Source organism: Lepidochelys olivacea, assembly GCF_965140295.1.
Source record: "Lepidochelys olivacea isolate rLepOli2 genome assembly, chromosome: 1".
NCBI lineage: Eukaryota > Metazoa > Chordata > Testudines > Cheloniidae > Lepidochelys > Lepidochelys olivacea.
This window is the reverse complement of record NC_140411.1, coordinates 271,345,349-271,370,838: the sequence shown is the minus strand read 5'-3', so window position 1 is coordinate 271,370,838 and position 25,490 is coordinate 271,345,349. Positions and strand designations below refer to the sequence as shown.

General features: G+C 42.1%; 1 protein-coding gene across 1 annotated transcript in view; it reads left to right on the top strand.

Moving 5' to 3' along the window:
• Positions 1 to 2,224: 2,224 nt before the first annotated feature.
• PLXNC1 (plexin C1) overlaps positions 2,225 to 25,490 on the top strand; it is a gene marked incomplete at its 5' end in the record, with an annotated part of 97,288 nt that continues 74,022 nt past the window's right edge. Inside the window, 4 exons of the mRNA XM_084616862.1 lie at positions 2,225 to 3,217; positions 15,078 to 15,206; positions 17,394 to 17,528; positions 19,311 to 19,411. Coding sequence (XP_084472988.1) covers positions 2,225 to 3,217; positions 15,078 to 15,206; positions 17,394 to 17,528; positions 19,311 to 19,411 — 1,358 coding nt within the window. The remainder of the gene's footprint in view (positions 3,218 to 15,077; positions 15,207 to 17,393; positions 17,529 to 19,310; positions 19,412 to 25,490) is intronic.

Here is a 25,490-nt window from a genome sequence, read left to right as displayed (position 1 = left end):
AGAGCTTTGGGCTCTGGCCATGGGCCCCATCCTGTGGTTCCAGTCTCATCACCCTGCCCCTCTCCCCCATTGCCCATCCCCAGCTGCTGCCTTCTCCAACCCCAGGCTTCATCTGTGCAGTGGCAGGCATGCTCTGTCCCCTGATTGCTGGGCCCCAGGCTCACCACCCCTTCCCCATTGCCCTTGGCCCCCACCGCCTTCACCAGCCGCTGGGCCTCAGGCCCCAGCCAAAGGGCTTTGGGTTAGGCCCTGGCTGTGCAGTGGTGGGTGCTGGCCTCCACTGCACCCTCTGGCCCTTCACTCACCCATCCCATTGCCCCTGGGTCCCACTGCCTCCCTCAACCCCCATCCAGCCCCTCCCCTAGCCCCCTTATTCATTCCCTCCATGGCTCCTGGCCTCTGCTGCCTCCCTATTCACTTTCCCATCCAGGGCTTAACTTGTCCCCAGGTTTGCCATGGCTGAGTAAGTCTGCTGTGAAAAGTTATATTTGTATGTTAATATCACTTTTCACAGCAGACTTAGCAACTAGCTGGGAGGCTGTGAAAAGTGATATTAATACACAAGTATCACTTTTCACAGCAGCAGACTTACTAGCTAGCAAGTCTAAAAAGAACAACCAACCAAAAAAGCAAAAGAAACAACAAAAAGGGACAAGAACATGCAAAACACATTATTTGTTTCTATTCTGTGTAGGTCCAGTAAAGAACAGAGACAACTATACATTATTTTTATCATTGAGTCTGCACAAATAAAATCCAGATATAAATAAATTACACTGGACATGTATAGTGTATATTGATTTATTTTTCCTAAAGTTAATTAAACATTTTAGGAAAAATTGCCAAAGCCGCTGCCAGCAAGAGTTGGTGGCTGCACTCTGAGGCCACTAAAAATGTGTTGTGAGAACCCCAATGGGTCTCTATAATAAAGATGAGATGTTCAGAGAAAGTCACACTCTCTGCTGGCTGTGGCGACAGTCCCATCTATGCTGGAAAATCAGCTGTGTGTGGGGCCCCTTGTTCCAATGTTATTCCTCACCCCCCAAGAGGTTTAAAACCTGGGTCAGCCTGGCAGTCCAAATTAGGGTGGCCAGATGTCCCGATATTGTCAAGACCATCCTGATATTAGTGGCTTTCTCTTATATATGCAACTATACCCAGGGCCATCCCTAGCTATTCTGGGGCCCTACGCAGCCCCCCTGCGAGGTGTGTGTGCGTGTGGGGGCGGCGGGGCTGGCTTGGGGGGCAGAAGGGAACCGCCCCACAGCACTCACTGGCGGCATGGCAGGGGCCACGTCGCTGCACTTCCCGCCACCTGTGAGTGCAAGCCCAGCCTTGCTGCAGTCCTCAGGGGAGTGGAGGTGGGGCTGGGGATGGGGCTGGGGCGGAGCAGGGGCAGGGGCCATGGGGAAAAGGCAGGGCAGGGGCTGGAGCAGCACACAGCTGTGCAGGGCACCAGGAACTGTGGTGCCCTACACAGCTGCGTACTTTGCGTATGGGTAGGGACGGCCCTGACTATAGCCCCGTCCCCCTCCACCTCCCCGCGCAAAACTCCCGATTTTCCACACTTACTATCCGGTCACCCTAGTCCAAGTGGGCCCCAGCCATGCTCTCAAGGCCAGGGCCGGCTCTTAGGTTTTTTGCCACCCCAAGCAAACAATTTGCCGCCTCCAGCTCTGAGAGCACAACTGCACAAGCAAAAAATAAAATAAAATAAAAAAAAAGGACGGCTGGAATGCCGCCCCTGGACTTGTGCCACCCCACGCACATGCTTGCTTTGCTGGTACCTAGAGCCGGTCCTCCTCATGGCACGCCCAAGAAGCCTGCCAAAGGCTGCCTGGTGCACAGGGGTGCTTTGCTCCCATCTAGGCTGAGAGGCTGTGGGATGTTTCACTCACAGCAGGAGCCCAGCCTTGGTTTTGCAGTGCACCCAGCAGCAAAGCTGGGCAGGTGCCTGCGGCCCCCGCCCGCTGCATCCTGGAGGGCGCAGGGCGTGGGGTGACTGGGGAAGGAAGCTTGTGCAAGAGCAAGTCTGAGGCCCAAACCCCCACCCAGGAGCCCAGCCCAGCCTCCCGGAGAGGAACTTCCCACCACCGCAGCCAGACGGAGGAAGCCGGGGCTGAACGACACAGCGCCTCTCCCGCCCCGCAGCACAGCATGGGGCAGCCGCCGGCGCCGGGCAACTAGAGCAGCCGCGGAGCCTTTCGAGGAGCGGGCCGCGCCCATGGCGCCCTGCAGGAGGAAGGACCCCCGGCGCCCCGGCCCCGCCGCGCCCCCGCTGCCCTGGGCGCTGCTGATCGCCCTGGCTGGGGCCGGGGCCGTCGTGTGCCAGCCGCGCTTCGCCCTGCCCGTGCGCATCGACAACATCGCGGCGAGCGGGGACAGCCTCCTGCTGGCGGGCGGCAGCTGCCTGTACAAGCTGCACCCGGCCCTGGGCCGGCCGCCCTCCGGGCAGCTGCAGCTGGCGCCCGCGGGGGCGCAGGGCTGCGCGCAGCCGGCGGGCACCCACAGCAAGCTGCTGCTGCCGGACCCGGAGCGCGGCCGCCTGCTCACCGGCTGGACGCTGCACGGCGGCAGCTGCCAGGTGCGGCTGCTGGGTAACCTGACGGCGCTGTCCAACCAGAGCGAGGTGGTGAGCTGCCTGCCGCAGGGCTCCACCACCGGGGTGCTCTTCGCGCCGCAGCCCAAGCAAGGCCGCTTGCTGGCGCTGGCCGCCACCTACTCGCTGCCCGACACCAACCTGACGTGCGCCCCCTCGGCCTCCGACGCCGACACGGTGCTCACCGTGCGCAGCCTGCCGGACCTGGGCCTGATCCGGGGGGAGTTTGGGACGCTGAAGCGCGCCGGCGCGAACCCGCTGCACTTCGTGGACGCCTTCCTGTGGGGCGCGCACCTCTTCTTCCCCTACTACCCCTTACCCCCGGCGGCGCATCCCAGCGTGGCCGTGCTGAAGTCCCAGAAGGACCCCGCCGTCCTCAGCCTCTTCGGCGAGCTGCGCCTGGACTGCGGCGCCCGCAGCACCCTCCTCTCCTCCAGCCTCCTGGAGCAGGCGGGCTGGTGGGCCGGGGTCTTCAGCGCCGGGCCGGGCGAGCGGCGCTGGGACTCCACCGCGCTCTGCATCTTCGCCATGCAGGACATGGAGCGGCTGGCCGGGCAGAGGAAGGAGCCAGCCGCCAGTTGCGGCCCGTTACAGAAAATCAATGAAAATCGCCACTGTGTGAGTCTCCCCTTCGCTTCGGTGAAGCTTGTTGCCCTCGGAGAAATAGATCAGCTGGCCCCCGTCAAAATCCCCCCCCCCCCCGAGAGCCCTTGAGTTTCAGGGGAATTCTGATCCGGAGCCAGCACCCAGGGACCTGGCTCCCCACAAGGCTTAGAGAGAGCTTTATATTTTAAAAACCTTGTGTGAACTCGCTGATCCTTGAGGTAGATACTATCATTCCCCTCTGCAGATGTGGGAAGGCAGACATGTTCATGGTTACCTCTCAAATGAGGGGTAGAGCCAGGATTGCAATTTAGCAGACCTTGCTTCAAATCCCCTACACTCAGCCTCCTACCTCCTGTTGCCATCTAGACATGCTTTCTCCCCTCCACCCCGTAGTGCACCATGCACATCTCTGGGGCTGTGTAAATAATAATAATGAATACTAAATATTAGGGCTTTCAATCACAGTTAACCCACACACTTAACTCAACAAAATTAATTGATTAATCATACTTATAACAATAGAATACTAATTGAAATGTATTCAATATTTTGGATGTTTTTCTACATTTTCAATATTGATTTCAATTACAACACAGAATACAAAGTGTACAGTGCTCACTTTGTATTATTATTTTTGATTACAAATATATGCACTGTAAAATGACAAAAGAAATAGTATTTTCCAGTTCATCTCGTACAAGTACTGAAGTGCAATCGCTTTATCTTGAAAGTGTAACTTACAAATGCAGATTTTTTTTTTGGTTACATGACTGCACTCAAAAACAAAATAGTGTAAAACTTTCGAGCCTACAAGTCCACTCAGTCCTACTTCTTGTTCTGCCAATCGCTAAGACAAAAAAGTTTGTTTACATTGAGGGGAGATACTGCTGCCTGCTTCTTATTTACAATGTCACCTGAAAGTGAGAACAGGCAAAACAAACAACAACAAAAAAGACAAGAACGTGATCTGTAAAGAGAGCCCTGGTCTCTGGCAGATCCTCCAACACCCAAGCATTCTGCAGTTTAACCCACTGCCCCTTCTAGATTGGGACAGCCTTGTCCAGTAATGGATGGAGTATTTTGGAAATTTCATGAGAAGAGGTTGCTTCCCTAACCACAGTTAGGGAAGCACTCTTGAGATCTTTCCAAATAAAAGCTGCAATATAAATGTAAAATATATTAAAACTAGCTAGTCACAACAAATAAGATTAAATATCTGTCCCTTTCCACATGGAATCATAAGATTAGGTGTGTGAAATCCTGGCTATATTGAAATCAGTGGCAAAACTCCCATTGATTTCTATGGAGCCAGGATTTGACCCTCTGTTTTTAGGTGTCAGTAACTCACTTTGATTGCTGTGGTTACTGATGGTAAATTGAATGAAAGGAGGTAATAAAAAGTCTCTCCTTCCCAAACAATGGTTATTTAGAAATTGGATTTTGGATGCTGGTTCTTTCATTGTCAGTTCTTACATGATTTCTTTACTGGCAGTGTAAGGTGTTTTATCAGACTGTCATCCATGGCAAAAGTGAATAATAAACTTCCAATAGCAATCCACACAAAAAACCCAAAATAAATATTTTGCACAGCTCATATATCAGAAATTCTAGAGAATTGTTTTTTTGTAACTTTTAAGGAAATGGGTCTAAGGAGTGCAAATACAATCTATTTATATGGCTGTCATCACCATGGTATCTAAATATGAAAGACCAACATTCATTATTTTAAAAATAGTTCTGTCTTAGACTACAAGCATAGTCCCATTATTACAGCAATAACTCCAATCTTTCAAAAGGCTTATCTTTACTGGAAAATTAGGTTGTGTTAGAATATGACCATGAGGAGTTGGGTTAATTAACATGATGCTAAACACAGCTTTGCTGTCAGTATAGACAGGGATCGCTATGTTTAACATGTCACTAACTGGACCTCTAGAGTTAATCATGACCAGCTGACACAATGTTAAACTTCATTGGTTCCTGCCTACATTGGCAGTAGATAATGTTTAACATGACATTAAATTTGTGACTGAACTCCTTGGGGGAGAATTGTATGTCCCCTGCTCTGTTTTACCCACATTCTGCCATATATTTCATTTTATAGCAGCCTTGGATAATGACCCAGCACACGTTGTTCATTTTAAGAATACTTTCACTGCAGATTTCACAAAACACAAAGTAGGCAGTAGACATGTTTAACATTGTGTTAGATAATGACTTCTGAGTGTTGTGTTATACCATGAGCTAATTGTCTAATGAAGCCAACCCAAAGGAGGCATGATATTCCCTTTATTATAATTAGGGCTGTCAAGCGATAAAAAAAAAACATGATTAATTGTGTGATTAAAAACATTAATTGTGATTAATCGCACTGTTAAACAATAATAGAATACCATTTATTTAAATATTTTTGGATGTTTTCTATGTTTTCAAATATATTGATTTAAATTACAACACAGAATACAGTGTACAGTGCTCACTTTATATTTATTTTTGATTACAAGTATTTGCACTGTAAAAAAACAACAAAAATAGTATTTTTCAATTCACCTAACACAAGTACTGTAGTGCAATCTCTTTATCATGAAAGTTGAACTTACAAATGTAGAATTATGTAGAAAAAATCTGCATTCAAAAATAAAACAATGTAAAATTTTAGAGCCTGCAAGTCCACTCAGTCCTACTTCTTGTTAAGCCAATCACTCAGACAAACAAGTTTGTTTACATTTGCAGGAGATAATACTGCCCGGTCCTTGTTTACAATGTCACCTGACAGTGAGAACAGGCATTCTCATGGCACTGTTGTAGCCAGAATCGCAAGATATTTACGTGCCAGATGTGCTAAAGATTCATATGTCCTTTCATGCTTCAACTACCATTTCAGGGGACATGTGTCCATGCTGATGATGGGTTCTGCTCAATAAGAATCCAAAGCAGTACTGATCGACACATGTTCATCTTCATTATCTGAGTCAGATGCCACCAGCACAAGGTTGATTTTCTTTCTTGGTGGTTTGGGTTCTGTAGTTTCTGCATTGGAGTGTTGCTCTTTTAAGACGTCTGAAAGCATGCTCTACACCTCATCCCTCTCAGATTTTGGAAGGCACTTCAGATTCTTAAACCTTGGGTTGAGTGCTGTAGCTAGCTTTAGAAATCTTACGTTGGTACCTTCTTTGTGTTTTGTGAAATCTGCAGTGAAAGTATTCTTAAAATGAACAACGTGTGCTGGGTCATTATCCAAGACTGCTATAAAATGAAATATATGGCAGAATGTGGGTAAAACAGAGCAGGGGACATACAATTCTCCCCCAAGGAGTTCAGTCACAAATTTAATTAAAGCATTATTTTTTTAACGAGCGTCATCAGCATGTCCTCTGGAAACATGGCCTCTGGAATGATGGCTGAAGCATGAAGGGCCATACGAATGTTTAGCATATCTGGCAAGTAAATACCTTGCAATGCTGACTACAAAAGTGCCATGCAAATACCTGTTCTTACCTTCTGGTGACATTGTTAATAAGAAGAGGGCAACATTATCTCCTGTAAATGTAAACAAACTTGTTTGTCTTAGCGATTGACTGAACAAAAAGTAGGACTGAGTGGACTTGTAGGCTCTGAAGTTTTACATTGTTTTGTTTTTGAGTGCAGTTACGTAACAAAAAAAAATCTACATTTGTAAATTGCACTTTCATGACAAAGAGATTGCACTACAGTACTTGTATGAGGTGAATTGAAAAATACTATTTCTTTGGTTTATCATTTTTACAGTGCAAATATTTGTAATAAAAAATAATATAAAGTGAGCACTGTACACTTTGGACTCTATGTTGTAATTGAAATCAATATATTTAAAAATGTAGGAAAATATCCAAAAATATTTAATAAAATTCAATTGGTATTCTATTGTTTAACAGTGCAGTTAAAACTGCAATTAATCGCGATTAATTTTTTAAATTGTGATTAATTTTTTTTACTTAATCGTGTGAATTAACTGCGATTAATCAACAGCCCTAATGATAATTCATTGTTCATTATACATATTTGCAGGAAAGACACAGAAACAAATGCAATTCCATTTTAAAAAGTCATTTTACAAGCACAAAAGGATAGGATAGGTAAACACAACACGTGTGCTCACTTCATGCATGCATGCTTCATCTTCCAGATATTTCTACTTGCATTCTTCTGTCCTCTTCCCTCAAAAAAGTGCAAGGTGGTTCACTTGCATAATGTGATGCCCTTTCGAATCAAAAGTGTGCATGGGTTCAAAATCTTCAGAAAAATAATGCACAACTTGTCATTCAATATGCAAAACTTAAAAAAAAAAAAACCTGTAGAAATCGATAGGGCTTTTGGGCACCATGTATCCCAGAACATCAACTGTTCATCATAAAAAATGTGTACCCATGCAGCAGGTAGCTGGCGATGTGTATGCTTTACATCCCAGCTCTTTTAAAGATAGGGTTGTTATCTGGCTACAGTCATGGCAACATGAATATGTCGTATTATTACCACTGCCTTGAATTGGAGCTCTGAGCAACTCTTGTGGCTGGTGGACTCCTCTGAACATAACCCTGCCTTTTGCCAGCAACCCTTAAAAAAATACCCTTTTAAAAAAATATTGCAAATCCTGGTCCTCTTGACCATGTTCTAAATCAGTGATGTGTGGTATGGTCCAGGCTAGTGTACATAGACCCATCACGTTGGCTCTCTGCAAGGTTCAGGATGCTACATTTTGATCTTGGGAATGCAGCCCCTCAGTAAGAGCATACGATGACATGCCACAACTTTGTAACAGCACTGTTTTTTTGACTGATTTGTGTGGGAATCTCCTATTTGTCCACATTCACACACTGCTGCTTGCACTTCATGAATGTTGCCTCTGCATTGTGGTTCTGAGTGACATGCAAAGGGTCTGTATTGCTAAGGGTATATGCATACTGGATCATCTGTATTCCTGCATTTCATGGGACAATGGTTTGGAGATTCCTCTATAAACTTGATCCTGAAAGGTATTGAGCACTCTGGCCCTGATTTAGCAAAACACTTAAGCATGTGCTTAACTTTAAGCACACCAATAATCCTGTTGACTTGAAAGGAACTACTCATGTTTAAAATTAAGCATAAATTTTAATACTTTACTGCATTGAAACTGGGTGGGTGGGTATGATTTGACACAATATTGCTACTGTGATCAAACAGAACTTATGCTTTTGTTTTAGCAATGGATTTAAGTGTAGCATTCCAAACAAGTATGTTTAAAATCTGTCTCCACCAACTTTATTTCAAAATATATAACTCCAGTGCTCACTAGGCCATGTGTTGCATTTTTGCTTATGAGACTGGACCAATTATGCTATGATTTCATACAGTGGGGTTTGCACATGGCATTTTGTCCTAGGTTGCTACATTTTTAGCAATATACAATATATACACAATTTATAGCTATGCCAACAGGAGAGTGGGTTTGTGGGGGGGGGGGGAAGAAAACCTGGATTTGTGCTGGAAATGGCCCAACTTGATTATCATACACATTGTAAGGAGAGTGATCACTTTAGATAAGCTATTACCAGCAGGAGAGTGGGGTGGGGGGGAGAGAAAACCTTTTGTAGTGGTAAACACCCATTTTTTCATGGTTTGTGTGTATAAAAAGATCTTCTGTACTTTCCACAGTATGCATCCGATGAAGTGAGCTGTAGCTCACGAAAGCTTATGCTCAAATAAATTGGTTAGTCTCTAAGGTGCCACAAGTACTCCTTTTCTTTTTGCGAATACAGACTAACACGGCTGTTACTCTGAAACCTAGCTATATGATGTGGCACTCCCAGCAACTCATGACCCAAAATTAGCATTGAGGTGAGCGAGGGGACAATACCATACCTCAAACAAAATTGTATAGTTTTGTAATTTTTTTGTTCTCCTTGCTTTTTTCTGATCCAAATTTCTCTTGCCTTAATTTTGGGTATATCAAATTATAAATACAGCTGAAATATATGTCGTAATGGACACTGCAATAGAAATTACGTGCAGATGAGCACATTTTTTGCTCAAATTAATGACTGCTTTTCCCAATGAGAAATCACCAAATTCAATCTGACTTTGTTTTCAGAAATTTGGCTGTGTACCAGTGACCATTTTTTGGATGCCTGCAATTCTGAAATGGAAGCTCCATGGCTAAAATACATGAGGAATACCTGTTCCAATGACCTTTGAAGTCAATGGGAGTCTTTCCTTTCAATGGGCTTTGGGCCTGCCCTGTGGGAACTACTGGAATATCACACCCTGCCGAGAGATTAGGATTTTGTGCATCATACATTAGCATACATGACTCTGTAAATAGAGAGAGTGGTTTAGAATGTTATCTCCTCACATTTAAGAACCTGTAACTGAGGTCAGCAGTTGCAAAACAAAAAGACTCAGGAGCGTTATAGGGAAAATTCTAAAATTCTGAGTTCGGCATGTGTCCACATGGTGAAGAGGAGCATTTGCTACATTAAGATGCTTCTGTTATGAAATATTAAGATCTAAATGGCTACTGAAAGAAAAGAGCTTTTTGCTGGTCTGCTCTCTGTTATGTCATATCACTAAAGAGTTGTAACAATATGATGTTGGTACTTTTGCCCATATGTTCATAAGAAATGAGTAGGTAGATTGTGTAGTGTGTGGTCCATTATTCATCAAGCATGATTAAAAACCTTGGGCCAGATTCTTAGCTGGTGTAAATTGGCACAGCTCTGTTGAAGTCAAAGTATGGAAGTCAATAGAGCTGGACCCAATTACCCCAGCAGAGAATTTGGTCCATTAATTTACAGACACTAAGTATTTAAATTTTGTTATAACTGGCCCTCAAGGAGTCAAACTCTTTTAAGAAAAGATTTAAGGCTTTCAAAATACTGTTTAGTGTAATTAATTTTGCAGTAGTCTAGTCATCCAAAGTACATTGCTAGACCATTAGTGTTACGTTTGCTGTGACAAGAGTATAGGCTTCCATAGCCAGTATATGTCACTTGAGGTTGTCATAGGTAATTACTGATTAAATCTTTGTGTCCAACAGGAATGAGTTCTAAAAATGTCTTTGTTCAGTATGGGGAATTAAGCCACAGGAATCTTGTAAATTCTCCAATAATCAGTTCCCAGCTAAGAGTTGCCTTGCGTCATCTGGCTTGACCAAGTATTTTTGCTTGAAACTTTTGAGAGACGGGTAGGGAGCCGTTGAAGAAGAGATTAGCTTCCTTGGAATCATGTGTAGATCAGAGGATGGTTAAGTTAGCAGGGGAGAACACAGTTCCAAAATCTATACTCAATAAAAAAACAAAGTTAGGCCATTTCACAAATATTTGCTACACATTTCTCATGTGCTCTGTGTCCTGATCAGATTGCTGCATTTCATGTTATTTTGAGGGAATCTGCATGGTAGCAATGCTTTAGAGAGATTTTAGAGTCTCAGCTATGAATATTCTAGATGAATTATCAGAATCAATTTAGCTTAGGCAAGAAACTCTATTCTGAGATTTATCTGTGACTGTCCTAGGTGGAAAGCGGTTGCTAACTAATTATTGCAAGGGAATGAATATACTAAAGGAGAGAGTCTACTTACTACCTGCTTGATATATGGCAAAAATAAAATAGGGCCTATTTTTCTACACATGGCAGGGCCAGAAAGGAATGAAGAGTGATGGGCCAGATCCTCAGTTGGTGTAAATAGGTGCAGTTCAAGTGAAGTTAGTAGAGCTGTGTCCATTTACACCAGCTAAGGATCTGGCTTTGTATCTTTACTTAGTGAGCAGCTGCAGTAAGTTCGGAGCTGTACAAACAGGAAAACACAGTCCTTTCCCCAAGGAGCTTGCACTCTAAAACATTTAAATAAAATCAAGACAGAACATAGAAGCATGAATTTAGCAGTCACAGCTGTGCTCAAGGTGGAAGAAATCTAGATGTAAATTATAGAACATGTATAAGTAATTTCATGCAAAGGGTCATAAACAGGATACATTACAAGATGAGGTGGTTGTAACACAGTCTAAATTAATCCAGGAGACATCTGGGTTTATTTGTGAAATTGAAGGAGATTGAGGAGTGTAGAATAAAGCAGAAGAGTGGGATTTGAGAACTGGAAAGAGCAACCATGTTGGACAGGATGGTCTTTTCTTGGTACATTTCTTGTGTTCTTATGGATCTTAGAAGTTGTGACCGGGGCCCTAGGGGGGCCACACTGAGATTGCTCAATTAGGGCAAACTGCAAAGAATGGGGCAGACAATCCCCAAAACTGATGGTTATTCTAATACTTAGATTCACCGATCCAGCAACAGAAAAGCTTCTACAATACCTTACTGGTTACCCAGAAGCCAGAAATACAGTTCCCTTAAAGCAACCCAGCCTTGAGCTCCCCCCCAGACAGCCAAGTCAAATATGATGAGGATTACTGAAAACCTTGTTTGTCATATATAAAAAGTGCTATCAGGTCAATGAATATTTCAGATCTTACCCAAATACACACTTACAGCCAATTCTTATTAACTCAGCTAAAATTTATTAAAAAAGGAATGAGAGTGAGTACGGGTTAAAAGATCATTATACATACAGATATGAGTAAAGTTCTACGGTCAGTTCATAGTAGAGATGGTGAGCTTCAGAGTTGTAAAAAGTTATTTCAGAATTAGTTCTATAAGTTATAGTCCAATGTCAGGGTGACCCAGTTTGGAGCTGGGGACCTCAGTCTTGCAATTCAAACTTCCCCTGATGAAGTTTAAGCAGATGTGAGATGATAGGATCAGGGCCCTAGAGTTCTTTTTATAGTTATCTAGCAGCCTCTTGACAGCGTGCAGTCCTTGGGTGAACAATAGTGGCTTTGAAGGTACATCCTATGTCCTAAGAACCACCGGTGATTAGCTGAATGGATTAATAAAAGGCAATTGCCCAGCTCCCGCCATTTACAGGTAGATTCCACAAACTTCAAAGCGAAATAAAGTCAATGATATTACAACATTCACAGTTTACCTAAATATTAACATCTCCTTTTGATCTCTGAATTAACAGAATACAGCGATAGACAGGAACCATTTGGTTACACTGTCAACCTCAAACACAATCATTGTCTCCTAATATGTTGAATCTGGATCAGTTAGCCTACTAGTTGTGTAACCCTTTCTGGCCCTATGTCACAGAAGTGTTCTGGAACACAGAAACATGGAAGGGAGGAGAAGTATGACTAATGAAGCATAGAGGAAGCTCCAACTGTAAATACATTTTTAGGGCTGAATCAAGATTGGTTTTCTTAAGAAAGGAAAAGCCTGGGAAGACCCTGCACTGCCATAACCCATTTAGTCCCAGTGGAATAAGTGAAAGGGTTGGTTAAAAAACTAAATGCGTGTGAAAAAAGGATGAGAAGGATGAAAGGAATAGCAGCTGCTCCCCAAAGGGAGGGGACAGATAGGTTGTAAAAGAGTTAAGGCAATTTTTTTGTTCTGATGGCCCACCAAACCAGTTCCCCCTTTCACCAGCCATCTAAGCTTAACGTTATAGCACCCCTCCATCTAGCGAGGAGAATTGGGGTGATGTTTTCTCAGACTTGTTAGGGTTGCTTCTTCAGTCAGAAAGAGAGGATGCTAAAGAATGGCACTGCTCATCTACTAGTATATAAGTTAAAATAAAACTCAGTTACCATACTGTTTCAATGTCTAGGTGGCTCCTCCTTCCTTCCAGGGTCTAACTGTGCAGCTTCTGCAAGACGCCTTGAGTAGCTTGTCTTCCTTTCACTCCTGCCAGGAGTGAAAGTAAAATTAAGCTCTTACTGATACAGGGCCAGCTCTGCCCCCCGTTCCCCTGCCCCTGGAAGGGGCGGGGCTCGGGGTCAGCGTCCCCCAGCCAGCCCATCTGCGCTGCCTGGCCCATGCCGCCTGGGGCTCCAATGGCGATTTAAAGGGCTTGGGGAAGCTACTTCTTTTGCCCGCTCCCCCGCCCCCATCAGCAGCAGCGTGTTAATGTCACTGCCCATTTTGCACCCCCTCATCGGCGGCCCTGCCACCAGGGACCCAGCAAGGCCACCGATGGGGGGGCGCAAAAGGGGCAGCAACATTAACACGCCGCCATGAGAGTGCTTTAAGCAGGGTCCTGCATCACAATCCCTCTGTGTTTTGCAACCCCTTGAAAAAAGATATATATTTTTTAAATAATCAAAGTTAATCAAGTTTTTTTTTTCAAATGCGCTTTCTACAAACTAATTGAAAGTAACTAATTTAAGTTATAGGAAAATATTTTAATTGAGAGTGGATTTACATTGCAGAAACATATTCTCTTTCTGTTGAATGATGGCCTTGTCACTGGATTTGGCGTGCTCTGTCACAGGTTCACTCTGTGGGAACGTGGGAAGTCGTGTCATTTTTCTAAAATCCCCAGTTGTAACATGGGGAGGATAATGCTTCCTGTCTCCCATCCTGTGTCTATGACCAGATCTTCCAAGGGAGCTAGTTAGGTTCCTGACTTTGATGAAGCTCCTTACAGGTGTAGGGATCTGCCTGTGAGGAACAATGTCCAGGTTTGCGGTTTTAGATTGTAAGCCGTTTCGGACAGGGCATGTCTCTGACTATGTGTTTCTAAAGCATGTAGCACAATGGAGCCCTCATCTTGGTTGGGGTCTTTGGAGGGTCCTATATAATACGATTAATAATAAATTGTCCTTTTTTTTGCATGATATAAAAATAATTTTCTAAAGTGATATTGCCCTATGTTTTCTTATGCTGCAGTTGCCCAGGTATTTCCATAAATTAATATAGTTTTACAACTCAGCTTCAACAAAGAATTGTGGGTGATGCTTGGAATTGAAATTCCCACAGATACATTTTGTTTAGACATAGTGGGTCAAACACTTTTTTGTCTCTGTAGTGTAAATCTTACACCAGTATTTTGGCCCAGCCTGTTAATAAATTAATTTGTTATTAAAATATGTCTATAATAATATGTCATAGTTACATCTTCGCAGAGTTTTTTAATTTTTCTTATAGCATTTAGTTATTATATTTTTATCATGAAGACTGTTACTTGATCTAAATTAAATACGGAAACTTTAATTTTATGTGTAACAGAGTTATGATGGAGGGGAAAGCAAGGGAATAAACTGTATTTAATGCCTACAATGTCACAAATTGTATGGCACTTTCTAGTTCTTATGGTCTAGCAATATGTTCTATAAGATTCAGCTTCCTTTACTGCAAAGCAGGAAACCAAAAAAGGAAGGGTGAAGCACTTCATTTTTTGGCAAGAGAAAAAACAACACCACCTATTTGTTTGAATCTATACCTGCTGTATCCTGGGTAACTGCATTTATTAAAAGAGGCTTCTGAAAATATTTCAGGTCTGAAGCAGGGTTCCATGGACCCAGATGAAGGTACACTGAGGATTACATGGAGTGGGAGCCAGTAATTTATAGTAGATCTGGACATTATAGACTTTATAACAGCAGAGCGGCTTTGCAATATGGTACAGTGGGGGTGTACATGTAGACAATTGGCCAGAGAAGTAGTACCAATAACAGGCTTCGTATCTGGATAGATATCCACAGTGAATCAAGGAACAAATGGCTGTATCTGCTTTGATTCTTTCTTTCCCTCCCCATTTATGTTAGTAATTATTTAGTACTTATATTTGCATAGCTAAACAGATTGACAAAAGGACTGTCACATCTCTCTGTACATTTCCAAGAGTATATTGTGTTGAGTATAACCCTGTTGAAAATAGAAATACCTCCAAAAATTGTGGTCCATAAGGGGAGGGCACTGAGCGGCTTCCCAGGAATTCTTCTTCTTTTTTTTTAGTTGTATTTTACAGTATTGTTGAATAATTTTGTCACATGTTCTGCTGTTGTCTGATTTTCAGCAAAAACTGTTATCACCAGTCAAAAAGTCACCCACCTTGATTCACTCTGATTTATCAGCTGTTTATGCTACTGTAGTTTTGAACAAGACAGTTTTGTTTTTGGGAACAAGAGATGGACAGTTACTGAAGGTTAGTGGAATGTGGGATATTTTTCCTAATCAATGTGTTTTAATGAGTAAATGTTTCCTGTGTTCCATTGTATACATTATATTGTAAACTAACATCATCACCTGGATATCTCTATATTCTGTTTTGTTTGCATTTTAAAGAACTGCAGTATTGTTACTTTCACTTTTTAAACATTCAAATGTGCAATTATTGGTTTACAGTCTCTTGGTGACAGAGGAACACAGAGAACAAAATAACATCCAGATGAGATTAAATGTCCTGCTTAAAATCCACAAATATAGTTCACTAATTAAATAATATCTATAGTCCTTAATTTATTGTTTGTACCACATTTAGTTAGTCTGTGTTTACCAGTGGAGACCAACTATTATTACATTTCTCTAGCTGTTTTTAAAAAACAACTTTTCTGTGTCTTGTGGTTATCTGTCCATTAGGAACCAAGACCAGACTCATTTTACTAAGGCTGCTGAGTAGTTGACCTTTGCCCGTTCTGAATCAAAAACTTAGAAATGAAATGTTTCCTATCTCACTGTCAAACCTGGGAGGCAACTCTCTTTTATTTGAGTTTTTTTTTTCCAGCGTTCTGTAACAGTGCATTTCCTGTCTACACTGCAAAGGATGACTCTTTCTGTTTTTAGTAAGCAGACAGCTGGAGTAGAGTAGAATACACCATGAAAAACTTTCTCCTGTTTGTTTCCAGGGAGCTGGAAACCAATTTTTTGATAATTAAATAAAACTGAATGCTTTCATGTTTCTATAGTTCAGTGGAGACCATGAACACGTCTCCATTGCTTAGCCTTGTTTGTGGAAATAAGAAATAAACTCAGGGCAAATTTTGTACTGATGTTAGTTTGCTGATTAGTATAAACATTAAAATATCTTTGGATCCCCTACTCCTTTTACTTTTGGGAGAGGAGAGGCATAGAAACCTGTGGATTTGGGTTGGGTGAGATATGGAAGAGGAATAGCAACTCACAAGCATCCTCTCATCAACCCCAAAAGCTCCAGGGCAAAGCAACTCCTGTGACTGGAGACGGAGTCAGCAATAACTTTTGTAGGTTCCTTTTCATGCTGTGGAAACTCCCCCTTGATGGGTGGTCCTGGGAAGCAGAGGTACAAGGAGCCAAGTCCCTTACAGCATTACTCACACAAGAGCTGTACTGTCAAGGGGCTGCAGGGAGTATTGGGATTTGGGTGGCAGTGTAGAAACATGGAGCCTCTACCCAGATATTCTTTGCCTGTGGGAGTACCCATGGATTTAGGGGGCTGAACCTCTGCCATGAAGCAGGGTAGGGGCCACTCTCCATCTTCTGAGAGAAGAAAAAGGCATAAGATCTGTCTACGTTAGTTGTCCCCAAACTGGGGTGCACCCCACTACAGCGGTGTGATGGAACATTCGGGGGGGGCGCGGCAGGACCACCCAGCCGTGCTCTGCCCCCAGCTCTGCTCTGGCCCGACTCCCAGCTGCAGTCCCGGATGCTGGCTGAGACTCTCCCCCTGGTTCTGCCCTCAGCCTCAGTCCCTGGCCTGGCCACAACTCCGCATGCAGCCCGTGCTGCCAGCCCCAACTGCTGCCTGGCCACGGCTCTGCTCCCGGCCCTGCCTCCCAGCCCAGCTGCAACTCTGGCCCCAGCCTTGGCTCCTTTATCCCTATCTGCGCCCTCCTCCCCCCGGGAGCCACGACTCAGCCCCAGTTTCCCGACCATGTCTCCTGAGCATGGGCAGGGGTAAGGAGTGGCCCAATGTGAAAAGTTTGGGAACCACTGGTCTACATCTTAGACCTTAGATCGTATTGTGGACCCCTTCACCCTCCACTCTACCGATAGAAATTGTTACACACTTCATATAGTATGGGTATATCTTTTCCTCCTCGTTTGATGTTGATGTCAGTTAGTGACTTAATACTGATAAAAATTACATTACCTACCCTACTCCAAGATCCAAATTCAGTACAAAATATATCTGGTTTCTATGCTACAGAAGATATGATCTGATGTTCTTGTCCTCCAACTTTCTGCATTATGAGAACCAGACACATTTCTAAAGAAATCAGGTCACAATAAGTCTTCTAAGTGGTCTAATGATGTAGCCACTGTCAGAGCATGGAAAGGATTTATGATTAAAATATTAACTGTCTTCTTGTTAATCAGGGGGTTTAGTGGATAATTTTACATCTCATGTTTTTAGGTTATTCTTAACAACAACATGGAACCGAACTGCCCTGAAATTTTGTATGAAATTGAAGAAGAATCTTCCGTTTTCCCCAAACTTGTACTTGACCCAGTGGATAGTGACTACATATATCTGTCATTTGCTAACGAGGTTGGTACAATACTAGATAAAATGATTAAATGATTAACTGCTATCTTGAAGACTTTAATAAGTTTTCTGTCATTGTGTAAGTAGAACTTTTCATCTGAATTACAATCAAACCTTATTAATTATCCAAACTGCAGTTAACCAAAGCTTGTCTGCATCCCCCAAAGTTTGGCTTTAGACCTGCAGAGCTCATAATAGGCTGACTTTTATGTGCTCCCATTGAGGGAGTACTCATATGATTAAAGTTAAGCATGTGATTAAGTGTTTTGCTGGATCGAGACTAAAGTGTTTGGAACCAGTCAGGATTGAACTCAAGCTGCATAGAAGACCTGCTGATGAACAGGTCTCATTAACTCTGTGGGAACAAAGCTTTGAGCCAGCAGGCTAGTTCTCTATAATGTGCGGAGTTTGGTAGCAGGCTTTGCAGTCTATACTACTGAATTATGTTAACTTGAGATATGGGTTTGAAATCCTGGCCTTATTGAAGTCAATGGCAAAACTGCCATTCATTTTGGTGGGGCAGGATTTCACCCATGACCTTTATGCCTTCCCTTAAGATAAAGTCTCTTCAGTGCCAGTGAAAATCATATTTTTACCCTAAAATCTAGCAGAACGATTACAAATTGTTATAGACACCCCTTGACTTTCAAGGGTGGAGAATCTCAAAGTGCAAAAGTTTACTGTTCTAAAAATAGGTATAGATCTTTAGAAGAAAGAGCTTGATGTTCTTTAGTCTTGTTGGAAGAGCAAATTACTATGGAGAAACATTTAAGAATAAATACCTCTCCAAAACCTTGCTTGGGGCTTAGCAAGATCTTTTATAAAAGGAGACTTCTGATCCTGAGTACAGACTTTTAAATTTATTAGTAAATTCCCCTAATGATCTGAACCCCGAATTATTTCACAGACCTTCAAATAAATTGGGTTCCATTGTATATATTTGGAATAAGAGTTGATCGAGGGTCTGAGCAAAACCACAATAAACAAAACAAACAATCTTAATGTCTGCAATACAATTTATAAGCAAATCTTTTGAATCAGGAAAATGTTTAGTATTTATAAATAATGTTCATAGTTTTCATTTCAATTATTTCATTTTGAGAATGGTTAATTGGAATATTAGAGACAAATTTTCAAATATACATGTATCCACAATAACCTGTTTTTGCACACTGAAATGGAATTTTGTATGCATGTTTCATAATTCCATGCATTTGTACCAGTTTACCCAATGCATACATGCAAATATCTACTTACATGCACAGATGCATTTTTTGCACATGCATTTTTAGATGCACATTCATTGCACCATTTAAGAATTTGATTTTGAAGAGGCACAAATCCATTCTCTGCTAAACTAGAAGATTCATCATAAACATATCCCTTTCTATTATACATAATTCGCTGTGCTACTCCAGTATTTCTCCTGTATCCACTTATGGTAGCATGGGATTTTTCAGAAGTTAGAACCTAATAGCTAGTTTTCCAGACTAAAATGTACTTTACTTTACGAGTTATCTAATGAGGAAACTCCATAGATATCCAGTGGATATCCAGTGGATATTTTTTTAAGTATATCACTTTCTTGCTGTAGATTTGTTTAAAGGCAAAGAATAAACATTCATTTTATGAGGTTCATGAAATAAACTCAGGGCAAACTTTGTACTGATGTTAGTTTGCTGATTAGTATAAACATTAAAATACCTTTGGATCCCCTACCCCTTTTGCCCTTTTTGAGCAGAGCTAGTACTGTTCAGCATAAGTTATTGCTTTCTGTATTTTTAGGTGAGAAGAATACAGGTTGCAAACTGCAATAAATATGGTTCCTGTAAAGAATGTTTATCTGCAAAGGATCCACACTGTGGATGGTGTTCTTTAAGCAAAAGGTATTGTCTGGTAGTTTAGACTTTTAGACAAAAACATATAATTAAATGTTAATTTCTAATAATTCAGGGCTGTATTCAGAATATACTTAGGCCTGATCTACCCTAGGAATGTATATTGGTATAGCTATGTCTCTTAGGGGTGTGAAAAATTCAGACCCCAAGAGACATAGCCAAACCAGCCTTACCCTCCCCCGTGTAGTCAGTGCTAGGGTGACAGAAAAATTCTTCTGTCAACCTAGATACCACCTCTTGGGGAGGTGGATTACCATCCTACACCAACAGGAGAACCCCTTCCATTGGCATAGGTAATGTCTGCACTGAAATGCTACAGTGGCTCAGCTGCAGCAACGCCGCTGTGCCACAGCAGTGTTTCAAGAGTAGACAAGCCCGAAGTGTGTCTTCAGATATATGGGAATTTTTATGAATCCCTCTTGCTATAAATATATGACATTTACTGTCACATGAGAAGGGGCTCCACGCCTTCCAAGGGCTGTGTTAACCTCTGGATATTTAGGGTCTCCCTATGAAATTTATGTAGGACTGGTGAGAAGAGTGAATTCTTCTGTTTTAAAAAAATTTTGTTGTATTAAATCGTGAACAGGTATCCAGAGACCCTCTTTTTAATGCTAGGCATATTTTGTATGTGAAAATATAAATAAAGTCCTGAATCTCCTTCAGCAATTAGGGTTCATTGTATTCGAATTCTTGCCTGATTCTCTATGCAAAATATTAGGAAGATTTTCTTCTAGGTCAGTAGGGAACAACTTTCTAAGCATCTCCCATTTTTGCCATTAGTTTTGTTGCTCTGTTTGAAGCTGCATGGGCAGGTTTGGCAGACTGCTGTACATTTTAATCCCATCTGGTTTGTTTTACGTTGATGTTAACAGACTGCTGTTGAAGACCCACTTTTCTGTGTAGGCCTAGGCGGATATTGATGGAAAGTAATCTAGTATCTTTTAATTTGTTTTGTCCAAGTTGTCTTCTGCTGGCCCAGAACAGACGTTCCACCAAAACTATGTTGTTAATGGAGGATAGGTCCATCAGTATGGAGGATAGATACGTCAATGGCTATTAGCCAAGATGGTCAGGGATGCAACCCCAGGCTCTCGGTGTCCTTTAATCTTTGATTGCCAGAAGTTGTGACTGGACAACAGGGAATGGATCACTCAGTATTTGCCCTGTTCTGTTCATTGCCCATGCAGCATCTGAGATGGGCCACTCTCAGAAGACAGGGTAGTGGGCTAGATGGGCCATTGGTCTAACCCAGCATAACTGTTCCTATGTTTTTATGTTATTTTGTTATTTATATTACCCTTATTGAGCTTTTCAGGTTTCAGATTTTCTATATGAGACGTTTACAGATGAGAGCTACTTAACACCCACACGATTTTTCAATATTAATGGATTTGTTTTTTGCAAATTGAGGATGAAAAGTGAATTTTTAGAAAAAGAGGTGGAGATGTTTTTAACAAATGTTTTTATTTAAGTTTCTACGTATACACTAAAAACAATATACTCTGTAGTACATCTTTATCATGTGCTGGAAGTACACTTGGTGTTGTCAGCAGATAAAAGGGCAGTGCACAACTTGTTCTGTGTACAATAATTTATCCTTATCTGCTCTTTACTTAATGATAAATGTTTGTCTTAGATACACTTTTCCTTTATTTGAATAAAACTTATCATCTCCTGATGTTAAAGTGATAAAATCATCAGTATTGATTGAAATGGTGCTGTTCTGATATGAAAATGTGTACATCTTGTCACACCCGTATACATGAAACAAAAATTTTTTTTTCTACTTTTTCATCAGATAAGGGCTAGTGCATACATTCCCCTTCTTTTCCCTTCAGTCTGTCAAAACTTTTAATAACAGAATAGAGTGTTTCATCTGGATCTGTATTTAATTTCCACATGTAAATCTGTGCTTAACTGAAGTATGTTGGAATGAATCCAGTTGGAGGTGCTAATGTTTTTTATGCATTTCACATAGGAAAAGAATACAGCACATCTGTGTTATTTTTCTTATTGAAGAGCAGCTTAATTTTCAAATATACTGCTCATTTGCAGCTCCCCTTGACTTCAGTGGGAAATGAGTTGATCAGAACTTTTGAAATCAGGTCACATTTCTTCAGAAAGGGCTGTGATTTTGCACCATGAAACCATCATATTGCAGCAAGACAATAAAGAGATGAAGTACAGTAAACCAAAAAGGCATTTTGGTTAACACAGTGGTAAACTAGGTGAAGGTCCTTTATTGACTTTCTCATACAGTAATGAATCTGTACATCTAGATACACTGCTCATCATGATCTATGAATGAAGTGATGCACATTGTGAAAAGGGATCTTTAACAGAATAAATATTTTGCTTGCTGGTAAAGATGTGACAAATTCTCAATTCTGCATCTGTCTGTACTCAAATCCATGCATTTTGCAAATCTCATTCTGAAATTAATTACAAATACTTAAACTGGACCATGCCACCTCAACTATGTCAAATCTGCCACCTGCTCTCAGCCATTGCCAGATTCTGTCCTTCTAAACTTGCTCCCATCTTCAAGATTCCCAGTCATTCTCATCAATTTCTTTGTGTCCTCCCAGCTCCCTCATGTACAGTGCCACTGATCCAGTCCCAGCTCTCTGCCTCCATCATGACTGAGCTCCAGATACCCTCACCTGCTTACTCCTAGTACATAGCTCTTTCCCTCCCTAGTAATTTTCTGAATCTGAATGCTGGTAGCTGCTGTCTGCCAGATACCAGTAGCCACTTCTAAGTACCCAGTGGATCCAAAATAATGTGGATTTGTTAGATCCCAATTTATTATTTATACATTATGGGCTAAGGCCATGTCTCCACTAAAAACTTCTGTCATTGCAAGTTATGTCAATGTACAGTTGCCAAAGTTTCTGAGTATATTTGGCTGCTTGTGTTGGTGCTGTGTGTACTCACCAGGAGTGCTTGTGTTTATGTAGTGTGGTGCACCAGGGGTAGGTATCCCAGTGGGCCATGCACCCCCACCTGAGTCACTGCCTTTTGGGACATTTTCTCAGTGTTTTGTGGGATAGTAATGATTCGCCAGGCATTTTGGGAAGCTAGGTGTCAAGTTCCCAGCATGCAAGTTTCTCCGTTCCATAGTACCTTCCATGTCCCATAATTTTTATAACATTTATTTTAAAATGCCACAAACTTGTGTGGTACTTTTAGTCTCTGCTGTCTCTGACACAAGCAGGGAGCCCTCAGCGCTCAGCACTAGTCTCATGACTGTTGCAAATACAGAATGCTGACCTTCAGGAAGTACTGCAACAACCAAGATGAGGAAGATGATGATGTGTCTGAGGAGAGTTTGTTGATGGACGTAGCAAAAGAAAAATTCCAGGTTGTTGTTGGTGTTCATGAGCAGCTGCAGACGGTGGAGCACCACTTCTGGGCCCAAGAGACAAGCACTGACTAGTGGGATTGCATCGTAATGCAGGTATGGGATGATGAGCAGTGACTACAGAACTTTAAGATGCAAAAGGCTACGTTCCTGGATCTCTGTGCCGAGCTCGCTCCAGCCCTCCAGTGCAGGGACACCAGAATGAGAGGTGCACCAAGAGTAGAGAAGAGTGTGGTGATCATTCTCTGGAAACTTGCAATATCAGATTGCTACTGTGTGAGAAATCGTTTTGGAGTTGGAAAATCCACAGTGGAGGCCATTGTTGTGCAAGTGTGTGAGGCTATGCAGGACTATGATTCTTGGCAATGTGCAAGAAATAGTGGATGGATCTGAAACCATAGAATTCCTGAACTGTGGCGAGGTGATAAATGGAACTTATATCCCTATTTTGGCACCAGCCTACCTTACTAGTAAGTACACCAACAGAAAGGGCTATTTTTCTATGCTAATGCAAGTGCTAGTGGATCACCAGGGCTGCTTCACTGAAATCAATGCAGGCTGGTAAGGGAAGGTGCATGATGCTCTCATCTTTAAGAACACAAAACGTCTGAGAGAGCTGAATTCAGGGATATTCTATCCTGACCAGCGGATTACCTTTGGTGATGTGGAAATGCCAGTAGTGATTCTGGGGGACCTAGCCTACAACTTGTTTCCCTGCTTCATGAAGCCGTACACCGGCCACCTTGACATCCCCAAGGAAAGATTTAACTACAGACTCAGTAGGTGCAGAATGATGGTGGAATGTTCTTTGGTAGATTGAAGGGTTACTGTTGTTTTATTCACTAGATTAGATCTCAGCGAGGAAAACATCCCAGTGGTTATAGCTGCATGTTGTATAGGCATTATATATGTGAGGCAAAGCGAGAAAAACTGCCACCAGGACGGAGGGGCAAGGTGGAGTGGCTGTCTGCTGAGTTTGAACAACCTGACACCAGGGCTATTACAGGAGCCCAGTGTAGAGCTATGCATTTGTGGGAGTCTTTAAAGATTCCCTTTTATGGTTAGCCACATTAGTGTTCTCTCTTGCTGTCTTGAGAGAGTGTCTCTCTTCTATAGTTTAAAGTATGTATTGTTTTGGTTTTTGCCTGCTGGCATCTATTCCCTTGTGCCTGCTGCAGAATAATAAATACTGCTGTGCCTGAGGCTTTCCCTGCCACTAGAATTTGTGTGGTGCTTGCTGTACCTTTATAAATATGGCTGGGTGTTTTTCTGACACTCTCTGAATTCTGGGGTGCATGGTTTGCATTTGTAAGTACTGTTTGATTTCTTGACTGCCGCTATGCATTCTGTAATATTTCGTGTGAACTATTAAATATACTGCGATTCTCCGAAAATAGAACTTTGCTGAGTGAGCTGCTGAGTGTGTTTGTCAAGTTAGGCAACTAGGAAAGGGCATTTCAAAAAGTGGGGGTTTTCATGTGCACCTATGTGATCCCACTGAAGTCAGTGTGGTTGCAAGAGTGTATATGAGAGCTGAATTTGTCCCATTTAGTTCAAGTGAAACCTTGTCAACCACCTTGTTAATTTCTTGCAGTAAGGTTAGAATCTTAGCATTGTCTAAGAGGGCCTCAGCAGTTTCTGGTACAACAGGAATTCAGTTTCCTGAGTTAGAGCACACAGAAAGTGGCCACTTGCTTGACTCTGTTCATGCTGTCAACATCTTGATTTTTAGGCATCTTGTGGGGGGGGGAGGTTCTTCAGTCTTTTATTTATTTTTCCTTTTAGGATAATTCAGTGTTTGTCTAAACATGCTTTCATGTAGTGAACCCTGAAAAATCCCATTGAATCCCCTGTCAGGATCTGTTACTTCAGGAATTTTATTAATTAAAGCCCCAAACATGCTTAATTGTAGGTTCTTGAGTAGTTCCATGTAAGTAAAATTAATCATACACGTACGTGTTTTCGGGATTGAGGCTTAATATTTTTCATTCCACATGGTTCAAACAAACCAGTTTTGAATAGTTTTGTTATTATTTGCCTCCTGGAAATGAATGCTTTATTAAAACAATTCAAAAGTTCCTGGTTGCTCCACGGTCTTCTGTCCAAACATACTTCTGTGCAGTCTGATTTACAGTGTATATTTTCTACAACAATTTGATATTAATTGAACTTCATGTGCCTACCCCTCCCACCTCTGATTTAATTTATACTTTAATACTAGCAAAATATATTTTGCTATACCTTGTCAGAGACAGGGATCTGATCCCAAAGCCCATTAGTGTCAGTGGGAAATTAGCCAGGATGGGTAAGGAGTGGTGTCCCTAGCCTCTGTTTGTCAGAGGGTGAAGATGGATGGCAGGAGAGAGATCACTGATCATTACCTGTTAGGCTCACTCCTTCTGGGGCACCACCTGCCATTGGCCACTGTTGGTAGACAGGATACTGGGCTGGATGGACCTTTGGCCTGACCCCATATGGCCATTCTTATGTTCTTAGCCAGGACCAGACTCCAGGCCCCCTAAGACCGTCTTAACTCAGATGTGTAAGTGCATTTCTAAATAAAGTCCCATTAACTTCAGAATACTTTGCTGAATCAGGGCCTAAATGCATAAATGATTGTGCTGTGTATTTATTTTGAAATACTAAATACGACTAGAAGATTTGTCTGACTGTTTTCCTATAGCTTTTTATGGTAGCAGC